This window comes from Pseudomyrmex gracilis, unplaced genomic scaffold (genome assembly GCF_002006095.1).
Source record: "Pseudomyrmex gracilis isolate BER0280 unplaced genomic scaffold, ASM200609v1 scaffold_184, whole genome shotgun sequence".
Lineage (NCBI taxonomy): Eukaryota > Metazoa > Arthropoda > Insecta > Hymenoptera > Formicidae > Pseudomyrmex > Pseudomyrmex gracilis.
The window spans coordinates 1-16,189 of record NW_018020768.1 but is presented as its reverse complement, the minus strand read 5'-3'; the positions used below and the strand labels follow the sequence as shown (position 1 = coordinate 16,189).

The 16,189-nt window shown below is 28.8% G+C and overlaps 3 protein-coding genes across 5 annotated transcripts in view; all 3 read left to right on the top strand.

Moving 5' to 3' along the window:
• The window catches only part of LOC109858057 (platelet endothelial aggregation receptor 1-like), a 5,726-nt gene extending 3,934 nt beyond the window's left edge, over positions 1-1,792 (top strand). The window contains exons 7-8 of the mRNA XM_020434937.1: positions 1,174-1,369; positions 1,491-1,792. Of these exons, the coding sequence (XP_020290526.1) occupies positions 1,174-1,196 (23 nt within the window). The 3' untranslated portion in view covers positions 1,197-1,369; positions 1,491-1,792. The remainder of the gene's footprint in view (positions 1-1,173; positions 1,370-1,490) is intronic.
• Positions 1,793-1,880: 88 nt separating this feature from the next.
• LOC109858056 (receptor-type tyrosine-protein phosphatase F-like) lies at positions 1,881-4,854 on the top strand. Of its 3 annotated transcripts, none has more exons than XR_002250567.1 (5): positions 1,881-2,117; positions 2,251-2,326; positions 2,718-3,259; positions 3,594-3,840; positions 4,070-4,854. XR_002250567.1 is itself a non-coding variant. In XM_020434935.1 (5 exons), the coding sequence occupies exons 1-5, from the start codon at positions 2,040-2,042 to the stop codon at positions 4,173-4,175; spliced, it is 708 nt and encodes a 235-aa protein (XP_020290524.1). In that variant the 5' UTR covers positions 1,881-2,039; the 3' UTR covers positions 4,176-4,854. The 3 variants fall into 3 exon arrangements, 2 of the variants coding, with proteins under 2 accessions (XP_020290524.1, XP_020290523.1); XM_020434935.1 differs by having other exon boundaries at positions 2,718-2,918; XM_020434934.1 differs by having other exon boundaries at positions 3,557-3,840.
• Positions 4,855-5,826: 972 nt separating this feature from the next.
• Positions 5,827-16,084, top strand: LOC109858060 (the record flags this gene model as incomplete). The annotated part of the gene is made up of 19 exons (XM_020434948.1): positions 5,827-5,844; positions 6,243-6,533; positions 6,797-6,946; positions 7,082-7,350; positions 7,609-7,816; positions 9,692-10,042; positions 10,192-10,329; positions 10,848-11,003; positions 11,309-11,464; positions 11,572-11,696; positions 11,907-12,084; positions 12,922-12,989; positions 13,113-13,332; positions 13,476-13,588; positions 13,981-14,176; positions 14,305-14,613; positions 14,694-14,941; positions 15,099-15,174; positions 15,962-16,084. Coding segments are annotated over exons 2-19 (3,301 nt in total), but the record flags the coding sequence as incomplete, so codon positions are not given.
• Between the last annotated feature and the right edge of the window lie 105 nt (positions 16,085-16,189).

Sequence of the window (16,189 nt, the reverse complement as noted above, 5' to 3'; positions counted from 1 at the left end):
CATTAAAGGTAATTTTATGTAACTTGTAGTTATACGTGTTCAAACGTCAACATATATGTAAACATCTTTTGTTTTTTAGATATTAGTTTAAGTGTCTTTTAGACGCATTGTTTGTATTATACTTAAGTAATACAGTATTATATAAGGTATTATATCTTTCAAATATACAAGGTGTTTGATAAGGACCTTATTATCGTTTGTAGGTAGGTAGGAGAAGTAAAACTGAGTCGAAAAGTCCTGAATCATTTTTTTTATTACATATAATAAAAGAGTAATTATTGAATAAATCAAGTCAATCAGCGCCGACCTTTAGCCGAACGCACGTCAGTGAACCACGCGCTTGTGTGCGTGAGCGCTCAGCCCAACTCACTGACATACGCCCGGCTAAAGTTCGGCGCTAATTGGCTTGATTTATTCAATAATTACTCTTTTATTATATGTAATAGAAAAAAATGGTTTACAACTTTTTGACTCAGTTTTACCTTTTCTACCTGCCTACGAACGATCTTTATCAGACACTTTGTATAGAAGTTCGGTTCAAGATGATGTAGCGTGCATATCGTTTTCGCTTGCTTATTCTAGTTTTCTCAAGTTACGTAGTATACTGATAAGGTATCTTTCTATATATTTAATGTTTTCGCAGTGTGTTGCATTAATAATATGTAATATATTATGTAAAATAATTAATATTTAAAATATAATTATTATTTAACTAGAATAATATATAATTAATATTTAAAATACTAATATTACTAAAAAATTATGAATAATAATGTTAAAAATGATCTTTGAGTGTGAATCAAATTAGTGTCAATTTTATACTTTTCTTTGAGAACATTTTATTAGTTCATTTCATCAAGGTCTCAAGAGTAATTTAATACTAAGATGCTGTTGGCTAGCTATCATTGTGTTTAGAGCAATAAGTTGTAAAGAAANCGTGGTGTGTATAAAAGAATACTACAGTAAAAAGAAAGTAGTATTTTTCTGTTATAATTACTTCTTTAAGAATCTATTGTTTACGTANGTTATANAAACTATGAGTACTTAAAAAGCGATTATTCCATTTTATGAAAATAAAGGCTTCTAACTTTGAACACCAAAATAAATTACCACTATTTAGATTATTAACNTAGTAATAATAATATTTATCGTAATAATGNTTTTTCTTTTTAGATTATNTTGTACTACGGTTGTGAAGATTTAAATTTACCTACACCATTTGTGGCACCTATTAAAAAATTTACAAACANACCANAAATCATATTCTCAGATTTACATCCATATGCGTCTTATACAGCACAAGTGACAGTACATGAATCTCAGGATAGCAGTTATGGCGCAGAGATAACTTTTAATACAAACAAATCTGGTATATATAAAATATTGTTANTTTTTATACACACTTATTATTGACTTTAATATATAACAATATGTATTAATGTATAACACTGTGTTTGAGAGTTGAAATTATAATAATCAACATTTTGTAGACATACCAACAGAAGTGTTTACAGAATTAAAAGCACAAAATTGGACATTATCATGGCAGCCACCTAAAGATTGCTCAACGATTTCGGGACCATTAAACGCTAAAATAAAAATTAGCGGAGTTAGCACAGCTGTAAAACATTTCAGTGCAATTGAATTTACATCGCGCTGGTATATTGACTTAACTATACTGAATCCACCACTACTTAGTAACNAGCTATATCGAGCAACTGTTTATGTAATAAGAGAATATAATANTACACAGAATTCCTCAGTTTATCAAGAATTNAACTTCAGAACGCCANCCACAGGTATATTTCATACTTTATTTTATTACTTCTACATTCTATTTTTTAAAACCTAGTATTAAAAAGAAAATNGATTCAACAGCACCNCCTATAATAGCAAATCTAGAACTCATTGAGGTTGATACTCGTCAAGTTCCACATATATTAAACTTGAGATGGTTAGTTCCACTTTCATCTACAAAAAATCAAGTTCGTTATTATAACGTTACCAATTATTGCAATGATTATGTCACTTCTATTAAAATGACAATTAATAAATTCTGTAATTTATGGGATGATTATGTTTGCGTAAACCTTTACAAAAAATGTTCTACCATTCAGGTAAGAATAAAAATACTCTAAATATTTTTTTGCGCTACAAAAAGAACTATACATATAATAAATGAAAAACTACATATAAGTTCATAAAAAATGTATATTAAAATACTACACAAGTTGAAATATTATGGTACAGGTTTTTGAGATGAATAATATCGATACAGATTACCATCCACCTGCTAGTGTATCTCAGGAAATGTTTACTATTACAAGTAAGGGNAGTAAGATACATACCATACATNTGGTAAACTTTCTACAACTTTTTCAAAACTTCTAGTTTTCTATTTTTAGTAGTGTAAATTGCATTCCATTTAAGAACTTAAACACAATATCTATATATAATGTACTTTTTTAAACTTCTTTTTTTACAATTCACACTGTTGTAGTATTCATTTCATTATCGTACATCCGAGTGCAGCAACAACTGTAACAAGAAACACTTTTTTACAATCAATGTTTAATAAGCGTATTATATTATATATATATATATATATTGCTCTTACTTTTAGTACTGTTAAGATACAAATGAGAAAANAATTTTAAGTTTGGTTTTCTAAGAATGATAAGGTTTGTAATAAAGATTATAGTAAACCTATTTTGCAGAACCAGACAAACCTGCATCTGTTAGTTACACATTACACGATAACAGTATAGTCGATTTAGTATGGTACCATCCTTGGAAGACAAGTCGTCACCTGCAATGNTTTCTTATCAACGTAGAAGAAAGTACTTCATATCTAAAACAACGCATTTCTCAATCAACCAAGGAAAAGAAATATGAATATTCAGTAGAAGAATATATGCGTAATTATACCGAGCGTTTACATTTATACCCATCGACANTGTATCGAATCTATATTCGATCTATGACAATCACAAACGAGACCAGTTTATATAATTATGTAAATGTACAGACACCGTCAACCGCACGATTCGATGACGTTTTACACGACGTACCGGATGAANTTAGTTTTACGATNTTGTTAAAAGTGCCGCATGTTCTTAATGACACGTATGATAGTGGTATGCACATTATTGTCAAAGGACCTAATCGGTGCAAGAATTATTCGAAAATACCTCAAAATTTACTAAGGCAGGTGAATGTAAAAAAGAATGATGTCGGATGGCAAGCTGCTGAGATCACGGTTTGTGTATTATTTTAATATAATTTCAAAAACATTTCTACATTTGANCATGTTAAGTAATAAAAATAGACAATATAAACAAATTATTTATTTACTTATNTACAAATAGATATATTAAATANATAAGTACTAAATAAGTGCGCACTTTTAACTGTAAGCAATTAAAGCAGGTAAAAGAAAAACTGTTGCTTTTAGTTTTTGAATCAACTTTCTCTCTCTCTCTCTCTCTCTCTCTCTCTCTCTCTTTCTCTCTCTCTTTCTGCACACACACATAGAGTTAATGTTTTATTATTTTAGACAGATGAGATTGCTCGCAACAATTATACTTTTATAGTTGGTGACAACAAAACTTACGGAGGAGCTAGGAATTGCCCATTGCAGCCTAATCGATCATATGAGATAATAGTTATTCTAAAAGAACAAAGATCAATATTTCGGATTTCTAATGAAATGACTATGCTTAAACTATGGACTAGCATCGGAGAAGTTTCAGATTCATCACCGATTTACGAAATATGGCTTTCTATTTCTATAATATTACTGCTTATTATAGTTGTCACAGTTTTTTTTATTTATCGAAGGTAGCATATTGCTTCATTAAATACTAATACATAAATATACTAATTCTACTTCATTAAATACTACTTCATTAAATACTTTATTAAATATTAATACTAATACATAAATATATAAATGCATGCGGTTTACTTATTTTTTTGGATCTTTTTATGCCAGAAATCAAACAGTTGTAATTAAGTAGAAAATAATTTATCAATTTCATCTACAAAGCAGTGTGTATAATATTTACAGAAGAACGAGACAAGTATTGGAACAGATGATGTCGCAAAACGAGATGGAGGTGTGGCAAAACGCTGAGAAGACGACTGTCTTTAGTAATACAGTCAAATCTCGGTAACTCGAACTTCTATAACTCGAAAATCTCTATAAGACGAAAATTTTGTTCATTCTCTTTCGCTCCGCGGAAAGAAAAAGTGCACTTCGATGAATCGAAACCTCTACAATTCAAAGATTTTAGCTCTTTTCTTGAGATTTGAGTTATCGAGATTCGACTGTAGTAGTAATACTTAGATTAGTAATATTAAGATTATTTAGAATTAATATAAAAAGTATCAATTTTTGTGGTATAAGTGTGGGCAGAGGGGAACGATAGAAAGTTAGGAGGATAAGAATGTTGATAGAAGTAGTGCTGGGAAGGAATAGAGAAGAGGAAGAAGTAATAGAGAAATTGCAAATAATAAAAAATGGGGACGTTTAGGAAAAAGAGGGATGGGAATAAAATTGAGATGAAAAGGTTGTATGAAATAGAGTGGATAAAGAGACGTTGAGAATCACTATGAGTAAGGTTGAGGATGTGAGGTGTGAAGGATGGAGAGTAAAGATATGATCTAATGAAGCGCCGGAAGCGAGTTAAAATTAAATTAAATTAAAAATAGAGTGTGTGTGTGTGCAGACAAGTTAGATAGATTATAGTTGTAAGTTAGCCGTAAGTTGTAAAATTAGTTGTAAATTATCAATTTTGTAAGTTGTTTAGTTGGTAAGAGAATAATGTAATGGTTATGATTGTGTAATTTTTTGGGAAACAATAAATAAGTAAATACATACATACGTACATGGTAACAAATTTTAATAAACTACGCTTGACTGCTAAATTAAAAAAAATATATACCGAAAGGTCGTTAGACATAGGTTTCATACCATCATCGTAATAGTTATCTGAGATAGTTATTTTAGATTCCGTACAGAGAATATCTAGTCAAAATAAATATTATTTGCACAGTTAACTACAATAAATATACATATGGCTCCTAAAAATTTACGATCTTCAATATTTCTGCCAAAAATGAATAGTTATTGATATATCTTGTAGTATAATATAGTTTTAATAATATAATATGATGCAAATTTGAATTTCTTTGTTTGTGGCAAATTTAAATATTTTCTTTTAAAAAGAGCATTTTATTGTTTTGTCTCTCCGATAATGTTTTTCGCTATATTGCCATAATATGGCCACATTTGCCATAATAATTTAATTTATTTATTTTACATCAAATAAGTGGCAGCATCACTTATCTATAAATTTTACCAGCCATCTTATAAATTTTAAAGTCATTACAAAATAACATTTTAATCAAAAGTCATTAAAAAAAACATTTTAATCAAAAATTGAATCTAAAGCGTTCTACATATTTTTTGTAGAATTCTTTATCATTACAATATATTACTAATATATAATAAATAATATTACTAATATAAATATTTTTCAAGATGTGTTCAGGCGAGAAACTAAATCATAAAATTATAAATACTATATTAATCAATAGTCTCTATATAATAAAATAAACTTTTTACACATTTGTATCTATACAATATACAATTAAAATATTATTCGGAAAGTCCTACTGATTTGTTAATGACCATGGCAATGAGTGTTCCTAAAGCGTCAATTAAGAGTTTAACAGATATGAAACCTGATGATTCATTAAAGGAAGTTTGATTTCCTTTCCATTAGTTTGCTTTCTTAAACTTACTACAATGTAGACTACTTGTCGCGGTAACACTGCGAAGTTTGTAACTATATGTAAATTATTATTGGTAGTTTGCAGTTTTGTGTTTAATCCTTGATACATAAAAGATTTAAAAAATTATTTTTTTTATTTATTAATATTATTTTTTAGTTTTGATCGAAGAAACAGGAAATGTTTTTGTATAACTAATTCTTTTGTGAAATATATAATCCACGTTGCGATTCGTGAAACCATTATAAAAGCGATTTTGTTTACTACGGTCAAGATTAAAAGTGCAAGATCCACATAGAAAATCATGATTTATTCGAGTTTTCGTACTAGTATATTTGCTGTGCTTGTGTTTCTATTATTGTGTTAACTTATAGTGAAAAATATATATGTATTGAAATAATTGATTAATTTTCTATTTATTTTGATTCGATTATTTTTTTCTAAAGACCTTCCTTATCGCTTATGAAGATCGACAAAGTGGAACATATTTAATGACGATCGTGAAAGTGGAACATATTTAATGACAATGCAGATTGTGTTAAGATATCTACTTTTCGCTGCCCAAATATTTCACAGTTGTGGAAAAGTAATTCTTTTACGTGGAGAATCACATCATACCAATTCATCTGTAAGTGAAAGAAAATATATATGTCTCTCAGAAGACGACGGCGGCGCACTTGTATGGAATGACAATTTAATTCTTCGATATCAGCAAGAAAAAAATCGTACTGATTTGCGTAAGTTATTATATTCTTACAACATTTCATAAACATCGCCAAGTTTTAGTTTTACATCTACACTGTTTACAATAAACTTTCTTAACAAAGTTGTTTCACTTTTATGTTCTTAAATGCACGTTTAAAACTGTCTATATAAATAGATTCTACTTTAATTTAAGAATCATTTAATATCTTTAGTTGTAGTTCACTAGCCAAACATTTTATATGTTATCATGCTTCTCGAGAATACACGCTTACCGCAAACGCGCATATTATTGTAGAGTTTCACAGTAGTCATCTATACAATACCTCGATAACGTGCAAAATGAACGCAACAATAGGTTGTTTAGAATCTTGGGATCGAAGAAACTGGAATCTTACAAATTCTATGGAAACACCCATGGGTCCGGTATTTGATCAAAGATGGGAAGGTAGATCATTTACAGTGTGTAAAAGCTTACATCCGTTATTAATTCAAAGTATTGAATATACTGCGTCATTATATGTTTGCAAACTGTAGAATGATGTAATTATTGTTTTAAATAATATACACTGAATGTTTTCAGAATTCCAAGAATTCAATTATTTCACTGAGTCATCATTAAGACTATACCCACAATCAGGGGCAATGTCTATTTCAATTCGTTCATGGCAGAACGTGCAGATTTTTGTTTGTGGTATTAATTTAAAATATTCTAAATCTGATTCATTTGGTACAAGTTGTTTTCGGATAACATTAAAATACGATAGCGCGGATTCCACTATTCAATATTGCAATATATTTGATTTCATGAATCTGGATCAACAATGTTCTTACAACGTAATTCGCAAAAGAGTAAGATATACGTACAATTATTTACTTATGTACTTCTCAAAATTTTTTATACATAAATAAAAAAATTTCTCAATTGCAATGTAACAAAACCTACTTGTATTTCAAATATAATTGAATTTATATGTTGATTACATATAATAATATTTCTTAAAACATTAAAAACGAGATATCATTAAAAAAAAAAGTTTAGAGAATGTAATACAAATAAGATAATTATATAAGCATTATATGTAATAAAAGCATTTATAATTATTCTAGTTACTATCATTATCTGAAACTGAATGGCAAACATTTGTCATTTCATGGGATTATTGGAAAAAAAATGTTACTGTTTATGATACTAACGATAAGAACAGAATGCTTACATGTGAAGATACAGAAACGTATAACTCAACTTTACACAATTTCGTTTTCTTTATCATCAAAACAGAAAATTTCAAAAAAGTGTTGTATCGCTTTCATAACTGTAAGTATTTGTATTCCATCCAATAAATTACTTTTTTTAGATACTTTACTTTATTCTAAACAAAGCAAAACGTTGTCGGACAAATTGTAATATGACGAGTCCAAATAGTTTCTTCCAAAGTAGTTTTGTTCGTCAAACACGAATCTGTTATGAGAGTTACATAATAGAGAATAAGTTATTTACAGTAAAATCTTGAAAACTTTTATTTAAATATGCAAAAAATAATTGATAAACATTAGGTTATGTGTGCGTGACAATATAATATACATAGTAATGTTACAAACAATTTTTTCTACTTTGTAGAACTCAACAACATAAATTTAGAACTTCAAACTTTGTTGTTTTTGATTTCTATATAATTTTTTACTTCAAAGATATATTAAAAATTGTTTAAGTAATAAATCAAAAACACCATTTAATCATATTATTCTAACTTTATATGAAAAGTATTTACATGAAGCTAAAAACAATAAGGAACATTTTCTATTTGCTTCAAATTGGACATTTTTTAATTCGCTATATCTTAACCGTAAATTATCGTAGAAAAAACACATTTAAAGAAAGAGATTAAAGCTAGAAGTGTATACTGTCACAACGTGAGGTTGTTTTTTGAGAATATTTTATTTAATTTTAGTTCTCAAAAAAAATTAGATTTTGATTAAATAAATATATAAATATAATCGTAAAGAGCCGTTCGCTGGATGTTATTAACATATGATGTGTTAACGATTCGTTTATAAGTGTGTACACACACATATATGTATAGACATATTTTCCGCATAACATCCAGCAAACGGCTCTTCACAACTATTTGTATATTCATTTATTTGTTTAAAAGACGTCAGAGCCCAAGATTAATTCTCAGTCAATCGTTAATTGCTAAATTTTGATTATTAAAATTATATATTTTTACTGTTTGCTTCTAGATAACAAAGCCTTTATTAAAACTTAAAAAACAATATCACAAATTACAACAGCTTCTTTACAAGATGCATCTATACAATGCATTTTGTAAAAGTTTAGATTTTTTCTTCCTGGACTTACGTGCAATTAGATAATTTAAAAAACACAAAATGTTTTTTTCTGGATTTTGAAAGATAAGAAGTTTGTAAAATTTTTTCTAAAATATTTAAAAATATACACTTTAATCCTTAAAATGCTTTCTTTGTTTTTTTTTCTACAATAATTTCTTGCTTACGATACTTAAGGGGATCCTAAATTGACGGTCGAACTCCGTCGATTTACCGATTGAGTTTACAGCTTTTGGCGTCAGATTGTAGTAATATTCGCTTAATATATAAAAAGTTATGCAGTTTGTACGTAGAAAACCAACTGCGTCCCGTTTTCGGAACAACATAAAGAACAATATAGAGCTCTCAGAAATGCGTTTAGAAGCCTAATATGAATAGTGAATATAAATAGTGCGCGTGAATATTTTCAGAACAATATTGTAATACACACACTATTTATTCATCATTTCACGCACACTATTTATTTACACTAACCTTCTAAAAACATTTCTGAGAGCTCTATATTGTTCTTTATGTTGTTCCGAAAACGGGACGCAGTTGGTTTTCTACGTACAACTTTTTATATTAAAGAATTATTACGACGATCTGACGCCATACGCCGCAAATTCAATCGATAAAACAGATTCAGTTTAGGATCCTCTTAAGGACGTTTATATATATATATATATATATATATATATATATATATATACATATATATAGATATATGGTATTTTCTCTCTATGCATGCAATTTTCAAACTAATAATATTTCTAAACAGCAAAAATGATATAGAATGGTTTAATTGACTGTACTAAAAAATAAACTCTTTAAATGAAACTCACATATAAATATTGCGTTTCAGATTCTTTTCTGCACACAGTTGACAAGAATGCAATTTTAATGAGTCCTATTTATCATTTTGATACTCTAAAGATATGCATACAATTATTACTAGGCTTGTGCGCAGAATGTGATGCAGACGTTGAGATAATTCATTCAACGACGAATACAATATTAAAATCTGTAACAGCTAAAGGCTCACTAAATGCTGCGATTCATGGCTTACCTATGTGGCAACTCATTAAATTTAATGAAAACTTTTCAGCGGTCAACTTTAGTGGTGGTGTGAAAATCCATGTAATTCCCAAACTCACAAAGCCTAATCCCACTCCGTTATGGGCAATAGCCGATGTTCGTAAATGCCCCAATAAAGGTACAACCATATATATGCACAGTTTTGATTTTGTATATTTATATGTAACACTATGTACTAAGTGAAAGAATTAAACTTTCCAGGACATTGTCACTATCATTTTTTTTATACTAATCTTTTTTATGGTTTATGTTTTTCTCTTATATTAGAGGTTTTGAGAAAAGGAGTTATTTCGCAAATAAACAATGAATCTAATTCGTGGTTGAATGTAACATGCCAAAAGTTATTTTTCAATAAAAATACTGTCGTAAGTTCTTTATCAAAACCAACAATCAGCATAGATCTAGGTACTTATTAACCCTTTTATTATTACATCCTAAATACCATTTTTTTGCGTGCATGTTTTGCGCGCGTTAAATATGTAAATCTTGTATGTGATTTGCCTGAATTTTCTTTGTGAACATATTTTATCGCGCACACGCGTGCATATTGCGCACAAGAAACTATCTAATATCTATCCACTATACCAATAAATAACACGCAAATTGCTAACATATTGCAAGTTATTTACTCTTAATTTGACAGTGTATTACTTAGGACGAATAAGTTGTCTTTGTGTGATGACTGAATATTCACGTATAAAATGTTGTCTAGGTTTATTGATTATATGCTGTTTATATGACGACGCACTCGAATACGATTTTGCACGCAAAATGTTATCTGGGATGTAACATTTTATATTTTTAGAAGTTGTTTTGAATAACAATACACAATAATATTGTATTTGTAATTGATAACATTTTACAAAATATTTTCTAATATAATATGTATAAAATACTTGGGTTACTATAATCCTATCTCACAGATGACAAAGTTTGTCCTGAGGGAAAAATTGGGCCAGAATGTTCCTTTTCCTGCAAACATGATTTAGATAGTTCTTCTAACTGCAAAGGAACTGCAATTTGTTACAACACCGGTTGCTTATGTTATCCAGGATTTCAAGGCGATACATGTTCTGATGGTAAGTAAATTGGAATAGTTCACTTACAGTTTTATTATATTTTAATATAACACACTAGTAATACACATTAATAACATTCACACAAGAGTGCACCATATCATGCGGTTCTAAAACATATATTTCTTCGAAACTTCTCTTTTGATTGCTCCTACTACAGCGCGTCAGTCCTTCTTTGGTCTCTGCCACCGGTTCAGATCGAAGGAGAACGGCGCGCGGTAATAGGAGCAGCAGAAAGAGAAATTCCCAAGAAATACTTCTCCTGGAACCGCACGATATAATGCACTTTTCTGTACATGTAATTGCAGTATGTGACGACAATTGGTATGGTTATGATTGTAAGAAAAATTGCGATTTATGCAAATCGTCTGAATCGTTTGGATGTAACAAAATAACTGGAGAATGTGTTAACAAATGCGTTAACAGCTTAGAAATTATTTACGTGCCACCTTTATGTCATATAGGTAATTTAGTACTTTTTTTAGTTTAAAGTACATTACTTTTATATTTCTCAGACACTTTTATCAATATAATAGCTGTTAAACAAACAAATGCTATATTAACTTTTAAGGTATAAAGAAGCTCACAGTACCTAAAATTGTCTTTGTCAATTCAACAAGCATCAAAACTGAACTTCCTATAGTATGGAAAAAAGAATATGAACAAATAAAGATAAAGTATTCATTTACTATTGAGGTAAATGCTACTTTCTACTAAGTTTTATTATAATGGACAAAAACCGTTTTTTTGATAATACTTTATTATAATAAAATAATACTTTAGTATAATTCTGATATGTTACGATAATACTTTATTATAATAAAACCTATTTTAATACTCTAATATCCACGTCCTTTTACGCAAACAAAAAGTAAGCTGAAAAAATTTTTAATTTATTTTTTACAGGGAGAAAATAAGTACACTTCTTCACAATCATGGAATAGACTGTTTCAAAATATGACACATTTGACGGGATATTTCACCAAGTTAAATCCTGGTTCTGTTTATTCAATCAAGTGCATATTATTTGCCGGAAATGCAATAATTCAAAGCAACTGGACAACTGTGGAAACTGCGTGCGAACGTTAGTATCGATACTTTTTCTCTTGTGTATAAAGTTTTACATCTTTGCATAAAACACGCGCATCACAATTTTGCTGACAAAAAGGACACAAAAAAACTTTATAAATTGTAAAGTTAATTATTTTTTAATCAAATATATATGCACAGATTACTATACGCTTATTACTATATTTATCATTTGTTTTACTTATATTCGCATTTTTTATCTTCTAACTGCATCTCGTATTTATATTGTCCAACGGATTCCTTTAAGAAATATTATTGTTTTATTTATATTTTGCAATTAATTGTTTATATGTATTTACATTGAAAATTTTCAACACACTTTAGTTGAAGCAGCATTTGACTTCTTTAATAGTATAGCTTCTATTATCGATATTACACTCTTAACTCAGTAACACGCGAAACTTCTTTGTAGTAAAACTCGAAAAATGTTTACATCTTAAAGATTGCAAGCAATTCATCACGAAGAAAAGCATCATATCTCATAAAGTTTAGTTCCGTGCAAATTTATAAGATCTGTCAAATTATTATATAATTACATATTTATTTTTATATAACATATAATAAGTAGCATGATAAAAAATAAATCAGTTTTGTGTCTAAACATGCATAACCGTATAGAAAAATACATATAATACACAATTTAATATAGAAATCTATGATTTAGTACTAGATATTATCATAATAATTAACTTTATTTTTTGTAAAGTTTGTTTATGTACTCTTTGCCAGCAATATTGTGCGCGTGTTTTATGCAAAAGTTTTTCTATATTCTTCTTTTTTTATAGTATATACTCACTTTTATAATATTGATATCTTTTTTGTCATACTACAGCGATACAAACTTTCAACGTACTGTCTACGGAAAACAGCATAAGTATTGATTGGCAAAACAATTCACACGTACGTACATAGTTTGCTATTTATTTAACATAACTTCTAACGTAACTTTATATGCACTTTAGTATGTATTGAATGTGGTATTGAAGTAATATACCATCTTGATTTTTTTTTTTTCTATACTAGCACTTATTTCCATGTTCACCACATTGGTATTATGTAACTCTTCAAAATAGAAATACAGGCGAGAATCTTTCTAACTCAACAGTTATGACTTTTCCTCATAAAGTGTCAGGTTTACCACCTTATACAGCTTTCGATGTGATTGTAAGTCATCCGCGACTTGCTCATACAACCATAAAACAAAACTTTATATTTCTCACTAATATTCGTACATTACGAAGCGGTAAGTTTTTGTCTTTATTCTGATGATTGTAGTAGATTGAAAAATTTCACAAATGAAAACTTCATATATTGCATAAGTACGTTTTTCTAATATTTTATAAATAACATAAGTACGTTTCTCTAACATTTTATAAATAACATTAGCTTCAACAAGAGTATTAGATATTCAACATTTTGCAAACTCGAGCACACAAGTCACTCTGAAATGGAACTCTCCAGATTATTCAAGCATAGTGCGGTATGAAATAAACTTAAAGGTAACTTTATGTATCTTGAACGTTTACATGTTTAAAATTCGACATACATAGAAACATTTTTTGTTTTCTTGATATTAAGTTGATTGTCTTTTAAACGCGTTATGATTTTATTATATTATAATTAAATAATACAGTCTTGATTATATAAATTAGTAAATCTTTTATATATATTGAAATTTGATTCGAAACGATGTAGCATGCACCGAGTTTCACCTGTAGTTTACGTAACATATGTTTGAAAGTATCAGTATTAATGATTTTAGACGTTAGTAAGCTAAAAACACTTCTGCTGACTTTTGCATATGTGTACACAAAAATTGGAAATTTAATTACACTATTTAGAATATTACTTTATTAATAAATTTATGGTTGTGTATGATCATGTTTCCTAGATTACTGTGTACTATGGTTGTGAAGATTTAAATGAAACCACATCGGTTGCACCTAGTAAAACCTATACTACATCCAAAACAGTAATCACATTCTCAGATTTACATCCGTACGCTTCTTACACAGCAAAAGTGACAGGATATGAATCTCTGAATAGCAATTATAGCGGAGAAATAACTTTTAATACAAACAAATCTGGTACGTATAAAATATTGTTATTTCTCATAAATACTTATTACTGACTTTAATATATAACAAAGTAATAATACATTTGTATGTATAACACTGTGTTTGAGTTAAAATTTTAATAATCAATATTATTGTAGACATACCAACAGAAAAGTTTACACCCTTAGAAGCACATAATTGGACATTATCATGGCAGCCACCTAAAGATTGCTCGACGATTTCGGGACCATTAAACGCTAAAATAAAAATTAGCGGAGTTAGTACAGCTGTAAAACATTTCAGTGCAATTGAATTTACATCGCGCTGGTATATTGACTTAACTATACTGAATCCACCACTACTTAGTAACGAGGTATATCGAGCAACTGTTTATGTAATAAGAGAATATAATAGTACAGAGAATTCCTCAGTTTATCAANAANNNNACTTCANAACNCCANCCACAGGTATATTTCATACTTTTATTTTATTACTTCTACATTCTATTTTTTAAANCCGTGTATTAAAAAGAACATCNATCCAATAGCTCCACCTGCAATAGCAAATCTNGAAATTGTTGAGATTGATACTCGTTCAGTGCCACTTATATTACACTTGAGATGGTTACGTCCACTTTTAACCTTAAAAAATAATGATTCTTATTATAACGTTACTACTTATTGCAATCAATATGCCTATTCCGTTAAAGTGAATATAAATACCTTCTGTGATTTGTGGCAAGATTATATCTGCAGAATATTATATCTAGTTCATGAACCATGTTCCAACATTCAGGTAAGAACAAAAACATTCAAATTATTTATTTTGCAGTGGAAAACGAATTTATATATAAAAAATGTAATAAACAAATTATATTTTTAAATAACTATATATTAATAAAACAATGTATGCCATATTAAAATACTACACAAATTAAACTAATATGTTATAGGTTTCGGAGATAAAAAAAAATGATACAGATGCGAGATCACCGGCTAATGTATTTCAGGAAATGTTTAATATTACAAGTAAGTGAAAAGTAACAGACTTGACATGTACATGTCGTTACTTTTTAAAACTTTTGCATAACTTTCAGTTTTCTATTATTACTTTTATAAATTATATTCTACTTAAAAAGTCAAACGTACACAATACGTATAAATATAAGCGCATTTCTATATATATATATACAAAGTGTTCCAGAATTGGTGTGACATCTCTCGTAACCAAACAGAAAGAGTAAAAATGAGTCAAAAAATGCTGAACTATTTTTGTTCTATTATTTATACTTAAAGAAATAATTATTGAGTAAATCAGGCCGATCTTTAGCCAGGCGCACGTCAGTGAGGCACGCGCCTGTGTGTGTGAGCGCTTCGCGCGGTTCACTGACGTGCGCGTGGCTAAAAATCATCGCCTGGCTAAAGATCGGCCTGATCTACTCAATAATTATTCCTTTAGTATAAATAATAGACAAATAATGAATAGAAAAAAATAGGTCAAAACTTTTTGACTCAGTTTCGATTCTTTTTACCTGCCTACGAGAGATGTCATAACAATTCTGAGAACACCTTGTATACATATATATTTTAAAAATTTTTGTCTTTATTTTAATGTGACATTATGCTCAGTATAATTTTTTTTGTACGTACATGTCGTGTGTCACTAGAAAAGTACTCAAAAATACTTTTTTATAGTCCTTATTTATTTTGTACTATACTTTGCTCTTGTTTGTTTTTACTGCTAAAATACACATAAGCAAACAACTTGAGTTTTTGTTCTACATTATAAAGATTTTATTCAAACTATATCTTGCAGAACCAGAGAAACCTGCATTCTTTAATTACACAATACTCAATAACAGTATAGTCGATTTACTATGGCATCATCCTTGGAAGACCAATCGTCATCTACAATGTTTTCTCATCACCGTAGAAGAAAGTATTTCATATCTGAAACAGCGCATTTCTCAATCAACCGCAAAAACAGAGTATATTTATACAGTAGATAAATATAAACGTACTTATACCAGGCGCTTATATTTAT